A 19591-nucleotide genomic window follows, 5' to 3' on the forward strand; every position below is an offset into this window, starting at 1 on the left:
CTGACCCCCTTTTGCTAGAGTTGACACATCTATCAATGCGAAGTTAAATCAATTGAGCAGCAATCGTAATTCTATAGAAGCTGGTTTTAAATAAAACAAAGTGAAGAAATAAAGGCTTTTGATTAAAAATGTAGAGGGGTAAGAAGAAAAAAGAGGCAATAGTTGTCATTCCTCATTGTCAAATTGAGGTGTAGCTCAAACTATTTACAATTTTAAGGAATACATTTATTCATAAACCTTTAAAAGATAAAAAATAAATCTCAGTAAAGACGATTTCCACACTCTAAAACACAAGACTGTTCATCCACATTAAGTCCCACGTCTGGACCCAGTTTGATTTGTACATCATAAAAATCAAGGATTATCTGTTGCCTTAACATTTGTTTCGTAAGAGTTTTGTGACGTGAGTTTTTTCATGCTGAGATATGATTAGAATGTGAGCTGAACCTCTTTAACTACAATGCTTTTTAATACAGAGTGTAGAGACAAAGTCTCAGGGATGTGATTAGGTTATTATCCAGATAAAGCCCTGGCATTTAAATCCGAACATCTGCTTTAAACGGAGAGTAAGTGCTCTTTTTTTTCCCCTTCATGTTCCTCATCATCATATCTATGTTAAACATACATCAAGTTGTCGCATTAAATGAACCCTCTAATGCTTATTGACCCTGTCACACGAGAGAAAAGAGGGGAACCAAGTCTCAAAATGGATCAAGCTGAATAATAGCAAAAGTTTACATCATTATATTAACACAGCAGTTTGATGAAATGTAGATTTTTTTATCATTTGCATTATTTAATTTTTAAGAATTGAATCAGGTTCCCAGAAGACAAAAAAATCTACTTTAGTGCATTTAAATGAAGTTGCTCTTGTCTGACTTGCCTTTTCTTCCTGTCTGGTTTCATTACCCCACGTGTCCCCCCTAGTCTCACTTGTTGGCTGCTCTTCCACTGCCGCCACAACACAGTCGGTGCAGTTGTAACCTTTCAGCGTCAGTGTGACGGCTGCAGTGGGGACTGCAGCCTGGCAGCACATCCGCTGGTGATACGAGTCCAGCCGTCAGTGGAACCAAACGCTGGTGTTTTGTGACATTTAGCATTTCATTGCAAAAATTACAGATCTTTGTTGACATCCAATATGCATAAAATTCATGATTTATGTGGCACTGCCTGTAGGTGCTGCAGCAGGAGGAAAGGCGTGTGTCACAGCTGAAGCACAAATGGATACATTTGTATACTGTGCATGTGGCTCCATCCAAAAAAAAAACAGCACGTTCCTGTTAAGAATGTAGACCGTCAAGCTTTGAGGGATTTTGAAAGCCATGAGTTGCACGTTTTTCCCGTTTCCACTCCCTTCATTATACTGAGTCAAGAGTAGCCCCCAACACACTCTTCTGCACATCCGAGCACACTTGCACCTCTCCCTGAGGTGCTTCACTTTATTCATTCTTTGCAGATTAATTCCAGGATGACACGTTTTTATGATCCCCCAATTTATGTCAGCACTCCGACAGTCCTCCCTTTGCTGCTGCCTGTCCCCTTATCTCCTGTGCCTCTTGTCTGTGCCTCCCTCTACATGTGCGCTCAATAAAACAATGGTACTTTCCAGTAACAAGAAATGAGTTTGTCAGCTTTTAAAAATGAGAGGAAGACAAATGGAGAGAGGGAACAAGAGGATGTGAAGATAATGGGTTTCTGTGGTGATTAACATTCCAGAATGGCATATTAAAAGAAAGCGATGCTGTGCTATTGTGTTTTTGCTGACAGTCAGTTGAGCAAAGGTCTTGCTTCGGGTTTCGTCTGTATCTTAGAGTCCGGTAAGACGTGCATCTAATCTACATCTTGGCTGTCAGGAAGTTTCGGAGTGTCTGAGCATCTTTACGTGTGTAGTTGTGTAAACTGAGAGGCCTCTTTCTCTTATGTAAATAGTCCCTTCTGAAAAATGCAGCAATCCTGACAGGTGAGTAAGCCCCTATTGTCTCGAGTCATGAGTCAGCCAGCTAGCTGACTAACCGGTTGTTCATTCTGTCAGGTGGGATGACTGTGTTTCCTGTCCGAAACTTGTCACCCAAAGCTAATGGGACTCGGCCTGTAATCTAGTTTGCTTCATCAAAACAGGAAATGCAAGTGATTGACCCGAAAATGTGTAAAAGAAGAGCAGATTTAAAACATAACTTCTTACTTTAAAATGTTTAACTAGAACTTGTTTTTTTCACTGCGATAGAAAAGAGAAGTGGCTGAATTTGAAGAAGCATCTGCCACACAGCAGATTGTAAACAAGTGAAAAATGTTGTTAAAAAGCATGGGGGGGGGATGACGGACTGAAAAATCACACGCATTTATGATCTAAATGTCAAATTCTTTATGGTAAATCAAAGTTTAAGACACCATTATAGTAACATGAGAAGCACTTAAAATATGAGAAATACTGTAGTACAAAAAGAAGATAATTAAAAAATAAGAATTATCAATGAACTATTGTTTTGGCACCCACAATACATAAACATTAAAAAATGCATATTTTTTAACTATTTAAAAGTTTATAACTTTTGACAGAGGGTTCACATGACTTCCTTTCAAAATAAGACGTGTTGTTGTTGACGTGTTTGTTTTACCATTGTTGGTGCGTTTCGGCCAGAAATTTGTAAATCAGAACTAAATAACCCATTCTGTATCTTTTGGAATGCGATGCACACTTAAAATCCTTCATGTTTTTCAAATCTGCTTTATAACCTGGCGTGCCTTATGTATAAATTATAGCTGTACTTATTGATGTCTAATTGACTTTCCATGAAACAGAAGGAGATACACCCTGCTGAACCTCAATGGAATCTTAAGGAGTTATGATTGCTAACTTAACCTGACAGAACACACAAGAGAGGAGTGGTTTCCCCTCACATGACTGTGTTTGGGGAAAAGATGTTCCTTATTGCAAGTTCTGCCCTACTTCACATTAGCATGGAAACATGAAAGCACTGGTTGGAAACCATGACCCACAGGCTAACTCGGTTTGTAAATGCCAGGCTGTGCTTTTTACAAGCAAAAAGAAAAAAAAAGAAAAACTCAAGAGTTTCCTCTGATGCTGCGAAACAGAGTTATTCTCAATCATCTTGCTGCCTCTCCTGAAGGTAACGTATTCTTAGTGGCTCTTTGTGCTGCACTTGACACATGAAGATGAGGACTCATGCAGATCTTTGCTAATCCAAGGTCTCTGTAGTACTAATGTAAAATATGTACAGCAATAAAAAATACATCTGTAATGTCAGAGCTTAATTATTCAACCAAATAATAGACCTTGCGGGATGAGAACTGAGCATGTTTAAGACCCCATATGGATTCTTGACTGTTTTCTCCCAGCAGAGCAGCACTCTTACAGGCGCATTCAGGAATTGAGGTCCTTCAGAATGCTTTGTTGAGATTGATTTCCAGGTCACAGAGTGGTGACAAGGAGGCACAAATTAGACCAAATAGATGAGTTTATAGGCTTTAGTGGAGTGTTTTGCCCCCAGCTAGGTTGAAAGTGATGTTTACATCGTTACAATAATCTTGTTTGCTATGGGGGGGAAAATGTAATCAGTTTATACAGTAAGGAGCGAATGAATGAATTAACCCCTCAACCCTAATGATGTGCACATTTACTTGTATTTAATTTAATGCATTTGAAACGTGCTCTGCCACAATTCTGTAAATTATTGACTAAAAAAAAAAGTGCATAAATAGGATTCTTTTTACACAATGTTAAAGGGTTAAGAATCCGTTGAGAATAAAAGCTGTGAGGATTTTCCTTTTTTTTCCTTCTCAGGTCAAGTGTTGAAATGTTTTGTGTTTTGCATAGAAGGCATTTGACATAAATATAAAACAGTTTTTCCAATAAGCAGTTATGAAAATGGTTTGAAACTAAAATGAAGAGGAATATTTTTTACTTAGCTGTTTTGTCAGAATGTGCTTAATGCATATTTTTCATGTCATGGTTTCTGGACTGACTAGACAAACCTGGTTTTGAACATGCCAGTTGGATCACGTGCAGGACTTCCTGTGTTTCTATAGAAAAAGCAGAAGCTATAACAAAGCGGCTGAGGAGGATGTAGAGGGTAGGGTTATGTGTGTGTGTGTGGGGGGGGTGCGCGGTGATCTCTGGGTTGCTTGGGTCCCAGCCTGGGGATCTCCCCCCCCCTCTCCTGGTCTGGCTGGTCAGGCTGGGTAGGATCTGGTTCCCCTTATGAACACACAGTTCACTTCGGCAGCATGCTTGTATCTCCACCCCCACGTACCACACTGCTCCCTGTCTGCTTCATCCCCCCTCCTAACCCACAGTGTACTGATGGACAAATATCTTCCGCTCATCTTCGTGTCAGAATTTAACCTTTGTAAGTAATAATTGTCGTCTCAGCAGATCTGGTATAATTGTTACAGCTTAAAATAATAACTTATTCAAATCAGTGCTTGTATCCCCCTCATTCTCCACCTCTCTTCCCTTTACTCTCTTCCACCCCCCCCCTCACATTCTTCCCCTCTCCCTCCCCACACACACTAAATGTAACAAATAAATGGAAATAATAAAAAACGAGAACAAAAAGGGGTTTATACAAATCTACACCTGTTTCTTGAAGCTATATAACCTATTTTTGTGATAGTAAAACCTTTCCGACACAATAGGCCTTCAGCTCTAATCTGTTTGCTCAGTTATTGGACAGAACAAGTAAAAAAAAAAGCAGAAGCTTAATTCTCACTTGGATGTCATTTACCAGTTTAGCTTGAGAAATGTGACTTGAAACTAAGTAGTTTAAATTTTAAAGATTAACCAGTAGCCCTAAAATAATAATTAAAAAAAAGAAACGGGAACCCTTTTGTGTAGAGTCCTAAAAAGAGACGAGGACTCAAAAAAGGTTTGTTTTAATCGACCAAACTGCATAGAGATAAATCAAACATTAAAATGTCTAATCATCCAAAGGTCACTGTAGTGAAAGTCAGACATTTTTTTTTGCATTGATTTGTGCCATTTCCAGCTCCAGGACGAGCGACGTACAACTTTGCCCCGGGGCTTCATCATCAATATTCTCTTCGTCTCTCATGCTGGATATAGGCCACAAATATCTACTTAATCAGGTAGTCTGTCTGGGGGGTTTCTTGTGGATTCAAAACTAAGATCAGTTGATTCTCCCCCTTTCTCGTCTTTGATCCGCATATCTCATCCGCCCTCAGATCTCAATGTAGAAACGACTTTCCCCTGCTGTTCCACTTGCTTTGCAGACACTCAGGTGTGCTTCCAAGCCTGAGCAGAGCAGGCAGGTTTTTGAGCTAAGTTAAGCCTAGGATTAAGGAGAAATTTAGCGCTCATCTGTGTGTGTGTAATAGTATTTATTTTTGACTCGCAAAGAAATTCCTGGTTTTTGCTGCTAAAGGCATGAAAACCTTTTGTATAAATCCCTGCTTTCACTCCCTCCTTTAACACGAACGCTCTTTCAAATCCAACACCAGACACAGTTGGTGTCAGCCGTCAGAATATGAGCATTCCCACGGCTGAATATGATGTTTGCACATGTGGCTCTGCTGGCTATTAATGCTTGTTCCCTCTTTTGTTGCGTGCCTAACTACTTCTGACACATTTGTGGCCTTTCTGGGTAAATCCATGCCGCTGCCAAGAAATCAATGCTGCAGACTCCGCTCACCTCCATTTACCTTAAATTCCTACCTCTCAGAATAGTGCCCCCATTCTCGCTGTCCTCCCTACTCCCTCCTTTTTTTCCTTGCTTCTGTGTTGCTCAGAGCCCTTATTAAAAGTAGAGTTGGTGTGTGTGCTGCATATTTAAAATGGTCATGGATGGATTTAAACGGCTGATGGTATTTAGTGTCTCCTCAGGGATCTGCTATGAGCCCTTAAGCTGACTCCTCTGACTGGAGTCTGACTGACTAGTGAGCACACACTAAACCTCCAATAATGACTTGTGTATCTACAGCCAGCTTGGCACACCAACACTCACGAGCGTGCACATCACTCCATTCCAGGTTGTGACGGGGACACACTCCGGTCACATTCATTAAGCCTGGAATAGATGCATTTGGATGTGCGGTTGTGTACCTGTGTTTAGGCTGATCGGTCAATAACTCATTACTCTGTCTGCTTTGATGCAGCGGCGTGTGAATGTTTTAAAATGCATTCGAAGAGCCCGTTTAGAGTTCGCAGGCATCTCTGGGAGTGTGTACAGCAGTGTGTGCACGTGTTCTTGTGAACGCTCCCAGGTGTCACACTGAGCCCCTTCAGGCAGAGCAGCAAGTGTTTCTGTCATGCCGTCTTTCACGCTGACTTAGATTTGGGCTCCAATCTGCGACTGAAAGTCCTTCACTGGAAGATTATTGATTAGCTCAAACAAACACTCTCCAACATAAATGGTGCTGTGGGGAGACGTACACACGCTGATAAACAGGCGCCCCCTCGCAGAGGAGGAAGGACAGCAGCAGTGGAAGCTGGGGGAGATTGAGAAGTTTGCTCATGTCTGGAAATTGGGAGGATCTGCACATGGAGTATTTCCATTAAGGGACATGAGCTTTTGCTTTGCAACAATGGGATAAGCAGCATTGCCCGTAGTGTATTCAATACACGGCAGAAGATGATAATGCAGATTTATTCATTATTGATGCCGCAAGGATTTTAAACACCGGCTACTTGGTGTGTAATGTCATCTGACGTATGTAGAGCAGTCTGGTGCCATTCAATCCTGATGTGAGTGTTGCAGGGTGCCCATGAATATTTGCATTTGCGCTAATGCACTCAGAATTGCATCAGTGTGAATGTTGGTGCATTACTTCACTCTATGCTTTATGCAAAGCCTTGACGAGTATGCCCGCCGGCCCTCATGCTCACGTTTCTGTTTTTGTGTTTGCATGTTAAAGAGGCCAGGCACAGCTGCACTCCAGTGTGATGTTGTCGACTGAACTGTGGAACAGACAGACTGATGACCGGGGAGAATTCTGATGTGTACAGGAATCACGGAAGACAGTCTTTCATATTTCAGGTGTTGAACAATACTTGGTGTGTGCGTTTTATTCCCACCAGGATAAGAGTGCACCCGTTTTACAAATGCAAAAACTGCCAGGACTTCGTGACTACAGTACATAACAATCAGACACACTTAAACAATGATGGAAACGCCCTCCTCCCCGCCGTAACAAATTGAACTAAACATTTTCCTCTCATCCACCTTCCCATCTCCCATTGTTTTACATTCATTTCTTCCACTTGCTCACAGTGACGATGCATAACCGAATGCCAATAGAATACATTTCTGCCTTAATGAGCATTTGAATTGGGGTTTGTCTGGAGCACCGTTTTGGGGCTTCTCCACAGCCTGCTGTGTTGTGGTTTGTCTCCAGGGCCACTGGATGAATGAATGTGGAGACTGCACAGGACCATTATAGCCATGTGTGCCATTAATCAGTAGCTGATGAGAGGCCATTTGAGGGAGAGATGGGGGGCCTATTACTGCGACTGCACTCTCAGGACTCGGGCTCTTTTAGTAAGACTAGTTTGAGGTCAATAATGCAGCAGGTGCACACAACTGAAGATTCTGCATGTGTCTTCTAATTGTGTTATTGAACCTTTCTGCCTTACTTGTCATGCATGTACCATGCTTTCTCTCACTCCTGCATGTCTTCACTCCCAGATTGAGTTGTGCTTTTATTTTTTCTCTTCTCAGTTCTATTCTATACATTTGGCACTTTCTCTTCTTTTGCGCCTCCTTGTTTCTTTCCTGGCAGTCTGTGCGGGGAACTTGGTGGGAGGGTGACATGATGAGCACAATCCTGCGAGTCTGTGAGAGTTGAAAGAAGCGAACAACTCTGACTCTGGAAGGAAAAAAAACTGAGAACAGAGCTTCAGCAAAGTCCTCAACTTTTTTTTTATCCCCCTTTTACTGTGGTATGCAACAGTTATGCTCAGCAGGATGCTGAATAACTTGCAAATATGTGATCCAGGGTGGAGCGGCATCTTGAAGGGAGAAACTTAGGGGGATGTCAGGGTTTTAGGTTGTGTCCGAGGCAGAGTGAGTAATGAGGTGAGAGTCTCTTTTAGCCAGAGGTTAGCCGTGGTAAGGAGGCCAGGTAAACATACCAGCTGCTCCTGACTGCTTTGCCTCAAGGCTGAGGTGACACTGGTGGGGAAGGACGAGGAGGAGGAACGAGGATTGTGGAGAGTTGTGAAAGCATGCTGGGAAGATGGATAGAAAGCCTGAAGGCATGATGGGGTAAAATAGGCTGCTGGATATTTTCAGATTGAACATTTACTGTACTTTACAGTACAATTTTTTTGCAAATCTAGAACATTGCCTGACTGTGGTCAGTTCCCCCTGTAACTTTTCCCCATTTTTTCTGTATAAATGTAATATAATAAGTGTAGAAGCAATAGCTTCCTTGTCCCTGTTCAGTTTCTGAACAACACATTTCATTAGAAGTGGGTGGCCACTTGCAGTTTATGAAAACGTGTTACAGCTGCAACCCTTTTTGTTTGTGTAGGTGGATTCGTTATTTAATGCTACACTGATATTCTCAATAAAGTTACGCATTTGCAGTTTTTTTGACACATCTTTATTTTTGTAAATGCAAACTCTAATAAGTGCCTAATGAGCAGGAAAACTAGATCTGTAGCTTCCAGTCTAGCCCAGATGTTGGGATGTTTAAAAAGCAGAGATTAATGGGAACTGAAAGCACAAAAATGTAGATTTTAATTATTTAAGGAATTATAAATCATCAAAAAATGATGAGATTCTTACTATTTAATAGCCAATTTTGTTGAACAACAAGAAAGTAATGCAAATAAGAATGCGGATAAATGTGAGGCTTTCGGAAAATAATTTATGTCCTCATGCTGACATGAAATTTGAAATGATGAGCCTCCTGTAGTTTATGGACACGTGTAAATTGATGCTGGCGGGTGATGATTTGAAGTTGCTGTTTCTGTCTGAGAAGGGCGAAAGCTTCTCAGGGCTTGTCCATGTATTTCTACCCTAACCCCCTCATTAGCCCCCCCACGGCTGTCAGTATGACTCCAAACAGAGTTGCTCTTCCTCTCAGAGCAAGTGGGACCAGATTGGAATTGGACTTCAGTCTCTGCAAGAGTCCCAAAAAGTGCTTATCTGAATGTTCCTGCCACTCCTTTAAAGACCCATACCAATGAAAATTGTGTTGCTGGTGTTTTTAACATGTTCTAGTGGCATTTTTCTCATGATAAAGACATATTTACAACACAATTAAGCTTAAAACTGCTTTTCTGAAAATGTCTTTAGTCAAATCACTGTGAATAATGAGCAAATGAAAAAATGCTGTTGTAGCAGTGATGTAGGTGCTACAAGCAGGCCACAACTGCCTGCTCTGCTCCATTCGGATGCATCCCCTTGTAGACTTCTAGATCCATGCACGTGTTTGTTTTCCTCATCTGAGCTTTTATTTGGCTCCTAACTGTACGGCTGGATAGCTCCGATATTGTTCGCCATTTTTGTTGCACCAGTAATATTATTATAGGGTTGTGAAGGGCTGTGAGCTACCCGGAGAAAGTGTAAAAAATGGATGGATGAAGTGAAATGGGGGTGGGCTAACTCCGTGCCAAGAGTTCCACCCACAACTCCTGCCGCAGTAAATCGTAATTAAAAAGACCACTGGGACACTTTGAAAATAAACCAAAAGGTGATCGGAGTGAGACCTTAAATTTAATTTACTCCTTTTTTCGTGGGAAAGAAATTAATTTATACTAGGTTTTCTCACAAATTCATCATCTGGGATTATATTGTTGTCATTCCCATGCAGCTGTAAGGCTGTCTCGACCAACACCAGCCTCTCCAGAAAGAAAAGTTCCTCCCCGCCTTTTTTTCATGAACTTGTCCTGTCCAACGGCTGAGGAAGCAGATTGGACCCTCTTGTGTTGGACAGTTTTTACTGTTATAATAGGGGTTTACGGATATTTAGACTAACGGAGTAGATTTGTATGAACCCCTTTTGTATTTGAGGCTAAGCTTTATTTATAATTATTATATTTATACACGCTCCTTGTTGGACCGGACCAAAAAAAGGAAAGAGAGGGAGAGAGTGGGAATTTAGAGATGGGAGATAAGGGGGGAGATCAGTGACGTGCGGTGAGGTTAATGGCTGGTGAGGCACTGACGTCATCAATCAGATTTACAAACATATGAACCATACTGAGTAACTTATTCACCATTTAATTGACAACAGTTAACGTGTTTTGTTTAAAATATCATTTCAACATGTTTTTTCATATACAAACTGCAGCATAGAAAAAAGCACAAACCTTATTATCATCTTACCTTTACTTGTAAATAAAGCCCATATGCCGCTCCTTCTGAAGAAAATGACTTGCCGCTTGCTATCACTTCTTCTATTATTTTTAGCGTCATAATCTCAGGGCTCATCGGCGCCCCCTAACTTGAGGCACGGGGACTTCTGGCCTCACCCAGTTGCTTTTTTGCCGGCGTTTAGCGTTCAGCACAAGAAACACGTCCCTCACAGTTATTTATAAAAACAAACACTGTACATCATATACGTCTGTTAAATTATGTAAACTCAGCTCATATAGTACAAGTGATTGAACCGACATACAGAGAGACAGCAGTACCGACTGACTGCATAGGTATTGCGCAATCCAAGGTGAGGCTCAGCGGGCTGGTGCCTCATCGCACGTCACTTCTTAGTATCTGAACGGCAAATGCGGAAATTCAGCGATTTTGAAAAGAAAAAACACCCAAAAATTATACATTTAAATGGAAAATGACTGCAAAGCACAAATTACTGAACTTAAATATAATAATAATTGAATTTATTTTTCTCTTTTCTTCCCATAATGACAGGTGAGGCACAGCCTCACCTGCCTCTCCTGACTGCACGTCACTGGGGGAGATAGAGGGAGGAGCAGTCAACAGAGTCATAACAGAGTCATAACATAAGAGTGTCATAAGTAAAATGCGTGACTTATTTCTCACTTTGACACACCAACACACACCAACAAATGGTCTGCACACAGCTATTTAAAGGTTTTAAGTATATTCATAAATTAATGATTTTATCTCACAAGACTTGCGCATACAGACAGGTACACACAAGATTTGCGAGATTTGCGTCACCAATATTCTTGAAGAGGGGCGTAAAAACATTAACCATGCCCAAGTATGTGCAAACGTGAATAAGCAGGTAGGTTGAAGGAATGTGAGCTTCTTAGAGTGAACCTTGATCGCATGAAATACTCCAGCAAAGGCAGGAGGTCCTGCACCCCACACCCCAGAGCTAAGGGCAGACAGCACAGCACCTCTGCTGATCCAGGCATCCAAGAGCCCCACCATCGGAAGAAGACCCAGGAAAAACCTGCCTCACGCGCACCTGACCCCCACCAAGGAGACTGAGCCGGAGGACAAGAACCAGCAGCCCCCCTGGCCAAGGAGTAGGATGAACAGCTGATCCCTCCAAATTCCCTACAGTAATTGTGATACACATGTGACTCAGCTGGTTATTCATGCTTATTCCCCCTTATTTTATTTCTGTGACAAACTGCCACACAGACATCCAGCATACAAATCCTGAAAGGTTATTTGTTTTACCTGGCAGCAGTTTTAATTTTGCAGCATAATGATGTATGTCCAGGGAGAGCTGCTGTATCATGATGAATCACTGGCGGTAATACTATTACACTGACATGTCAGAATTCATAATTGTAGGTATGGTGCTGAAACAAATGGCTTTTTAACCATTCAACATCATGTATCATAATTGCTTTAATGTGGTTGATTTCTGAGGGGACTAAAATCGTTAAAGGAACAGAACCTCTATAGATGAAATGACGACCCGGCGTGCACTTTTACAGCCCTCACCGGTCGGCCATCTGCCTGCTACATGCACCTCTACCTTTAGGCCGGCACCCCTCTGTGCGCGTGCATGAGTTTGTGAAGAAACCGAGTGTTTGTAGTACGAGAGATCATTCATGTTGTAAGTGGACAGCTACATTTGGCTAATGCACCCCCGCTTTCTCTGATGGCTGCAGCCGACCTCCTCTGTGCCAGTGTAAAGTGGACTGTAAATATTGACAGGGAGACAGCAGGAGGTGAAGAGCGACCTTGTCCAAAAGAGATGGAAATGGAAGGGGATGATAGAGGCGAGGCGGAGAGAAGGGAGAGGAAGAAAAAAAAAGGAGAGTTCCTTCCTATGCCCCCCCCCCCCTTAAAAAGTGTGTTTCCTTTGATTCTCAGTGGTAGGGGGGGCTGCAGCATGCGCCCCACAGAATCCACAGATTGTCCCTTACATGGCTTGTTAAAGTTCTAGGATGTGGAAGCACCAACGTACTAATGCTATGTAGACTGAGTATAAGTCGGTAAAATGAATGTAATCCTCAGACTGCGAAAATGCACTCTGTTGAGCTCTTGAATCACAGAAGATTAGAAATGGCCAACATTGTTGATTTCCCCAGACAAAAGGACCTTGGCAACAGCATTTCTCTGGGTCACACATGCACATGTATGCACACACACACTTACCTGTGAACGGAGTCAGAACTGTCCTGTCGCTGCAGTTTCAGCTCGCCTCCAAACATGAACTGCTGATTTGTTTTGGGCAGAAGTGAGTTGTGCTAACATTGTGAGGTGATTAAGGAGAAGCTGCATCATTTGCGTTGGTGGTGTATCGTTTCTAATATAATAGTTGTATGGTTTTTGGTGTGCATGTCATTGGCAGTGTGTGTTCTGTCTATGCAGCCATAAACTCTTTTATTTTATTTATTTTTTTAGCTTTACTGAGTTTTTTTTCCCTGTTTTTCTCCTCCTCTGCTGTTTTTGCTCCCTATTGCACAGTCGATTATTGTATTACAGTGTATTCACGGATCGACCTGCATGAATGGGCAAACAGATGAATAGGGTGTGTGTGTTACCAGGTTAACCACCACAATTTAAAGGCTGGGATTTCTCTTTTCTCTCAGTGAGCAATGAGATTACATGTACTGTTCTTTATCTTAATCTCCTTCAGAGGCCATCAATTCATTCGGTCTTAATCTCATCTCCAGGCACTCTGCTGCGATCGTCACAGCCTTGTGTTTTCCTGTGGTAAATGGTTGTGCAGCCAGTGTCTTAGAAGATTTCAAAAGGCTTGTGTTTTGGTAGAAATGGCTTTGACAGTGAGACCAAGTTCAGTCCAAATGTTTCCCGAAAGCCAAGTTTCTACTCTCAATTCAACAACAAATAGAAAAACTCGCAAGAAAGAGAATTTAAAATCAAATGTTTGCTCCCACAAAGTCATTATTGATGGCAGGGGAATCAAACACGGCAGACTTCATGTTATTAGATAATTCTGGCTTTTTCAGAAAGCACGATGGACTGAATTGAAAGAATTTCAGGCAGCGCAAAATCAAAAAAGGCAAAATGGGCAAGCCATAATCTCATAATGTCTCTGACACGTGGCAAAGACTGTCTAGATGAATTTGGTCAACTGTCGCTTCTTAAAAAGTCATTGATTTAGCGCATTTCAATGACTAGCAGTGTACTTGTGTTTTTTTTTTTTTTATTCTTAATCACCATCATGTGTATGTTAGTATTTCCTGTAGATCTGCTCAACTCCAGCTATTAAGGAGGCTTTTACCGTGCTAAAAATTCATGCGGAATGTGCTGCATAGATTTGCAGAACAGGTCAGCGAGGGCAATAAAACACGAGTGTGCACGCAATGCAGAGGGGTGACCCTGCAGATTTGCGCTGTTGTGTATACAGAGAGAAACAAGCCGATCCCAAAATTGAAGCAACAATGACAGAAAAAGGGGGGGGGGGGGTGATGGAAGTACGCGGAGAGTAGGCAAATGATAAATGCCACCAAAGCTCGGGCGCGTGTGTGGAAGTTGAGGATAGGCCAGCATGTCAACCCTTAATCCCTTCAGGGAGAGGCGTAAACAAACAGGAAGAGAGAACAAGGGATTGAGTAGAAAAGAGCAAGATTTGAGATCTTTTTCTTCCGCTTTCTCCTTCATCCCCCTCTGTGTGTGATCAGCCAGTTGCAGGCAGCAGCCGGGAAATCCCTCTGAAGCCAGCCTCTTAATCACAACCTTCATCTCTCTTGGCTCTTCCTGTAGCCTTTCTTCCTCTTCTGATTCCTCACCTCCTCACTCCTAAATGTCATTCACCAAGCAGCAGCGTTTCTTGGATTTAATTCTTTTCGATTCCGCTCAGAAGCAATCCTTCTCTTGTGTAGTAGTCCTCATATTTCTGTTTCCACATTATGCACCGAGAGATAAAAGAATGCTGATCATGTTTTCAGATTTATTTTAACTCTACCTCACACTTCTTTGAAACACACAGATGAATGCAGGAGATGGCGAGGAAATTTTTCTGTCAAGGTGTGGCCGGGATTCATTCATGCATTCCTAAACCCAAGAGATTCTGGTGGTATTTTCATCTTGCTGAAGTAGGTCTGCAGTAATTTCAGACAACTTCAGCCAACCATCCAGCCTCATCTCCTTTTCCCGACACTCCTCCGCTCCCCCTCCTCTTCCGTGCCCCATGGGAGAGTGCTGGTCTATGGTTGACTGGCTGACCAGGCAGGCAAGGGTGCGTGGTTGAAGGGGCCTGCGCAGAAAGGAATATGTGTCTTTCTGACCAAATAGTCCCTGGATTGATCTGCTCTTGGGAATGGAGCTGAACCCTATAAGCAAGTTTGAACTCTAGACTATCTTTTCTTTCAGAGGGGAGGAAAAGGTAAAACATGATGCGGTTGAGAAAACTACTTCCTGCCCTCAGGGCTCCTTTCTGTTAAAATAATTTAGTTGGTGTGTGCCTTTCTATGTCAGATTCTGATGTCATTTATTTTTTGTAAACATCTAGTCATTTCCATCTAGAAGGAGAAAGCTGCAGAGGCTAAGGGGCATATAGCACACTACTGTTCTTGTGTAAATGCATTGCTATGTGACAAGGATGCGACACAGGATGCCAGCTTTTTTATTTTAAATGCAAAGTTGTGTTCATGCATTTGTGTCTGTAAGTGCCTGGCTGGCTGTATGTCCTTGGCAAAGAGCTGTACAGATTTAAGCAGGCCCTGCAGACTCGCAACACACACACACACACACACACACACTCTTGAGATATTTCATTAAACCAAGACATGGCTGGCGTCCAGGGCCAACGCAGAGGGCACGCTCTCCAGTCAAGTCTTTCTCCCAGAAACGCTGCACCTCAATCCTTAAATCTGACCTTTTATCCTGCTGCTTTTTCTTCTCCATCAGAGGTTACTGGAGGGGAAGGAACAACTTTTCTACCTGAAACCTGCTGAGTGAAAATGACTTTGGTTGGATAATGATGCCTGTTAGATGAAGCACAGCAAAAGTGCGAGTTTGTGTAGTGTTTCAGAAAAACCTAAGGAGATAAAAATGAGGAGGCTGGTATGATGATGAACAGACTCTGTTTTGAAAGGAGAGCACCTCCGAATATCTAGAATGACAAGGTAGGCTTTGGACTTTGAGGCAAAATGCTTGCTAGTCAGTTATGGCTGGTTTCCTAAAGAGACATAGCACCACCATGAGGCAGATAGGATTCACTACAACCAATTTAATTATGAACTGAATTAATTTTTAACGTTTGAAGACACTATTTGAGAAAAAATATGCTACAATTCTACGGTACTTCATATTGTAGAAATATCACTCAAAAGTATAAAAGGTGTACCTTTTTGTGCTCATTTAAGCTAAATGTATGAGAAGTGTTTGTCTCTTTTAAGTCAAATTCTAACTCTATTCCTTTTTTAATATCTAATTTATTTATTTGTAGATGCAATGCTCCAAGCATAAAACATTATCTGCATATATGGGATCTCTTTTATTTACTGTATGGATAATAATTTTGATAGATTTTAAGAGACTGTTTCAGCTGCTCAACGATGCAGGTGTATTTTCTGCTTCTGTTTGTCCTGATTTAGCATTTTCCTCCTGCAGAAAAATCTAGACTGGAGGTAGACCACTCGCGACCATTATGTAAAGTACCACAATGCCTGAATAAATGACAACAGCCTCAGTCTGAATCTTTATCAGTTGGCTAGAACTGCAACTCCTGTTCATAGTGTTTATACTATCGCTAATGTTGAGTTTGTCACCTTTCTAAGAATTCACTGAGACTATTCATTTTTTTGCACCAAAAATTAAACTTTTACCAAAATAACATTTTTTAACTCTTTGTGTCTTTTGAGGTGAGCTGGTTTCCACAGATTTTACTGTCAATAATTACAGCATAAAGTCTTTTTTTTTTCTGTATGCAAAATCTCAGCTCCATTGTCTGTGTGTGTGCAGCAGCAGACTGTGTAGAGTGACTGGTATTTATGACTTTTTCTGGCTATATACAGATTATATTGTTCTTGTTTCTGCCTGGCTTCATGCATTGACCTCCTCAGACTTTAATTTGTTGCAACCTTCTTCAAAACAATCTGGAATTAGACACTTTTACATTTGATCCAAATGTTTTCTTTCTTTGTTGTCCTTAAAGGTTCCTTGTGCATTACCTATTTACTTTGTTTTTTGTCAATTTTTAAGCAGATTAATGTGTTTCTTTTATTGGATGAAACTACCGGTATAGAGAAATCTATGACCGGACATTTTTGTGCACTTCAAGGCACACTTATTTGCTAAATAACTAGAAACCAACTTCTTGATAGTTACCTCTTCTTCCTATTTTCTACATTTTTATTTAAATCATGTGGTATTCATAAATAAATAACACTTAAGGAATGCAAGAACTTATTTTACTTTTGAATCACAAGACTCTCATTACCTCTAAAAAAAAATGTGTCAAACCTTTGTGGTTTTTAACTTAATCCTATTTGTGAATTACTCTGTTTCTCTTGTAATAGTTTAAGTTTGGTATGAAATAAAAGTAAGAAAAAAATAAAATAAAAAAATATATATTTGCATTCGATTAAATAAAAGTGCACACATTGAACTGGTTCATCACACCAAAAATATGTCAATCTCTATTCAGGGGAAGAATTTGCATTGAGAAATGTAGAGCGGAATTCTAGTAGAAAAAAATCTATATCTTATCTAGCCTTATGCTTATCATATTTTAGAATAAACTTTTTTTTCTCTCTAATTATTCAGATTATAATCTAAATTTTATTGCATGTCTTGCAGTATTTCAGTACTTCGCTGTTGACCATGGGTTTACAGATAGGGTCACTTTGGGAGAAGTGGGGAACAGACATGATCACTAAGACACTTCTTCATTTGAAAGAATGAAAATGAATTTAGGAGATATTCAAAGCAGTCTATTGTTAGAAAAGAGTTGTAATTAGAAGGCTAACAAGATTCAATCATGACCTTTCCAATTACTAAGACCAAAGTTTGTTCTCATCAGATGAGCTTCAGATCTTCTCTGCCCTTTTCCTCCCACTCATTAGCATAATCCCCTGGGAATACGGAGGATAATGAGCCAAGCTACACCTTCAGTAAACACACACAGTGTGTGAGCGTGCATGCCGGGTGTGTAGCTGGTTTATGGTTCATTAGCGGAACCTCTGTATGTTTCCTCTGCTTCTTCTTAATCAACCTTGTGAGTCCATACTCTAATCAACATCGCTGTACTGGAGCAGCAGTGTTGCACGTGCTTTCGGACCACTCTGAAGTCGTTCTCCTCCCTTTTTATTTCACTTTAGGGATCAACTCTCATTGATGTAGTGATCTAATGGTCTCTTTCTATATGATCAGTTAGAATTCAGGGTAAGTCTGGAGTGGTTACAGTGATGTGCTGAAGAAAGAAACGTGCAAATGTTCCGTCAGGCTTGCTTAGTTTGGGCATTGACTCTCCCTCTGGATCAATACAATATAGGACAGAATTCCAACCTCAAAGGGAGAATCGTGTAAGAACCTCATTACTGTGTTCCTGGAGTCTGAATGTGTTTTCTTGGTCTAAGCTGCTGCCAGACGACCAGCGAAGACTCCAGAGGTGACTGACCTCACAAGAGAAAGCAGCACAGCTTCACTGTATGGTGTTTTTTCCCCTTCTATTTTAACTCATAATGCAACAGTGTTATAGAGTTTCATTACTGATGGAAGAAGAATTGGCCTTTTTAGAAAACTGCTTACTGTTTCTTTCTTTCTTTCTTTTTTTATTCAGCAGATTTTGGTTTTGTGTGCGTTCTGTCGAATAATCCTCAGGTAGAAGATGGTGTAATCTTAAAATGTTGTTTGTATCAAACTTCCAATCTTGCCTCCTTTGTTGTATTTATATTTAAATTTTATTTAAAAAAAAATCTTATTCCTTTCAGCTATATTTAAAAACCCACTGCATTGAAAATCGTGTTGGAAATCGCTGGAAAAAGAGCTTATTTTTGACAAAGAAAATACGCTGGGCGAGCCACAAACTCCCTACTCCGCTTCATTCTGATCCATCCACTTTTAGAAAATAGCTCCATGTACATCTTCGTCCCTTCTGAGCTGGAATCTGGCTCACAACTGCATGGCTAGATAGCTCCAATATTGCTCGCCATTTTTGTTGGACTAGTAATGTTAGATTAAGGGTATGAGGGGCTGTAAGCTTGCAGGAGAGCCCATGAGCAGAAAGCTCTTGACAAACGGGAGAGAAAGGGGGTCAGGGTTGCTCCACACCAACGGTCTCGCCCACAACTCAGAGGTGACGTAGTTTCTGCAGAAACTATGTCATAGAAAACGACACAGGTTTTTTGATTTAGCTTAAAAACAGCATTCTCCTGATTACAAGACCAATGGGAGTGCTTATACAATAGCTCCAAAGATGGCTGGAGTGGGACTTAATCTGAGAAATAAATGGATAGACATCAAATTGAAGATTTTATTCATCTGCACCTCTTATTTTTCCAATCTCTTTGTTTTTTCCAGGAACACCTCTCCCAGCTGAAGGTCCCACCACTGGCAGCATCATTGGAGCCATCATTGGGGTCATTATAATCATAGCAATCATTGGAACAGTCATTGCAGTGTTCCGCAAGCACAAGAACACCATCATGAACAGAGAGTGAGTATCTGTGGCTCACTTCAGCTCTCTGCATATTGTTTTGTTCTTTGCTAATTGTTTTCCTGAATGAAGTGTGTTGTATGTGTTCTACTTGACTCAAAACATGACAACTCTGTACTTTGTGTTGAAGCGGTCCACCCAAATACAAGCCCCCTCCCCCTAAGAAGACTGTAAATTATCAGTCCCAGGTAAGTCTTTGCCAAATGCAGACATGGATTCTTAAAACAGATGAGGTTGCCAAACAAATGGCAAAAATATCACAAATATTGGATCCCATTTAATGTGTTGATGTTTACATCCTCAGCCAGTGAACACGATGTACACCAGTGAAGGGGGCAGGCTTCTGCAAAGCCCGAACTACTCCAACCAGGCCCCAGAACCAGTAACGGTGAGCATACCTGCTGCATGAAAGTACTGGAGATGTTCAGAACTGCCGGAAAGTGTCTCCAGTTGTTTTTCTATTAATTCTAGGATTTCAGTCAGATTCCTGTTTGTGGGATTTTGAGTTACTTTCAGAACTATGACATTTGTAATTCTGGTTGGTGTTTTTCTATACAAGTCTAACTTTCTTTTGTTTCTTGACATTTTGATTTCC

General features: G+C 41.1%; 1 protein-coding gene across 1 annotated transcript in view; it reads left to right on the plus strand.

Annotated features, from left to right (window-relative positions):
* Positions 1 to 19591, plus strand: part of LOC101173334 (nectin-2) — a 79612-nt gene that overhangs the window by 57463 nt on the left and 2558 nt on the right. Inside the window, exons 7-9 of the mRNA XM_011485486.4 lie at positions 18861 to 18996; positions 19127 to 19184; positions 19301 to 19384. Of these exons, the coding sequence (XP_011483788.2) occupies positions 18861 to 18996; positions 19127 to 19184; positions 19301 to 19384 (278 nt within the window). The remainder of the gene's footprint in view (positions 1 to 18860; positions 18997 to 19126; positions 19185 to 19300; positions 19385 to 19591) is intronic.

The sequence above is a fragment of the Oryzias latipes genome, chromosome 16, assembly GCF_053564925.1.
Source record: "Oryzias latipes strain Hd-rR chromosome 16, Olatipes_Hd-rR_3.1".
NCBI classification, from domain to species: Eukaryota; Metazoa; Chordata; class Actinopteri; order Beloniformes; family Adrianichthyidae; genus Oryzias; species Oryzias latipes.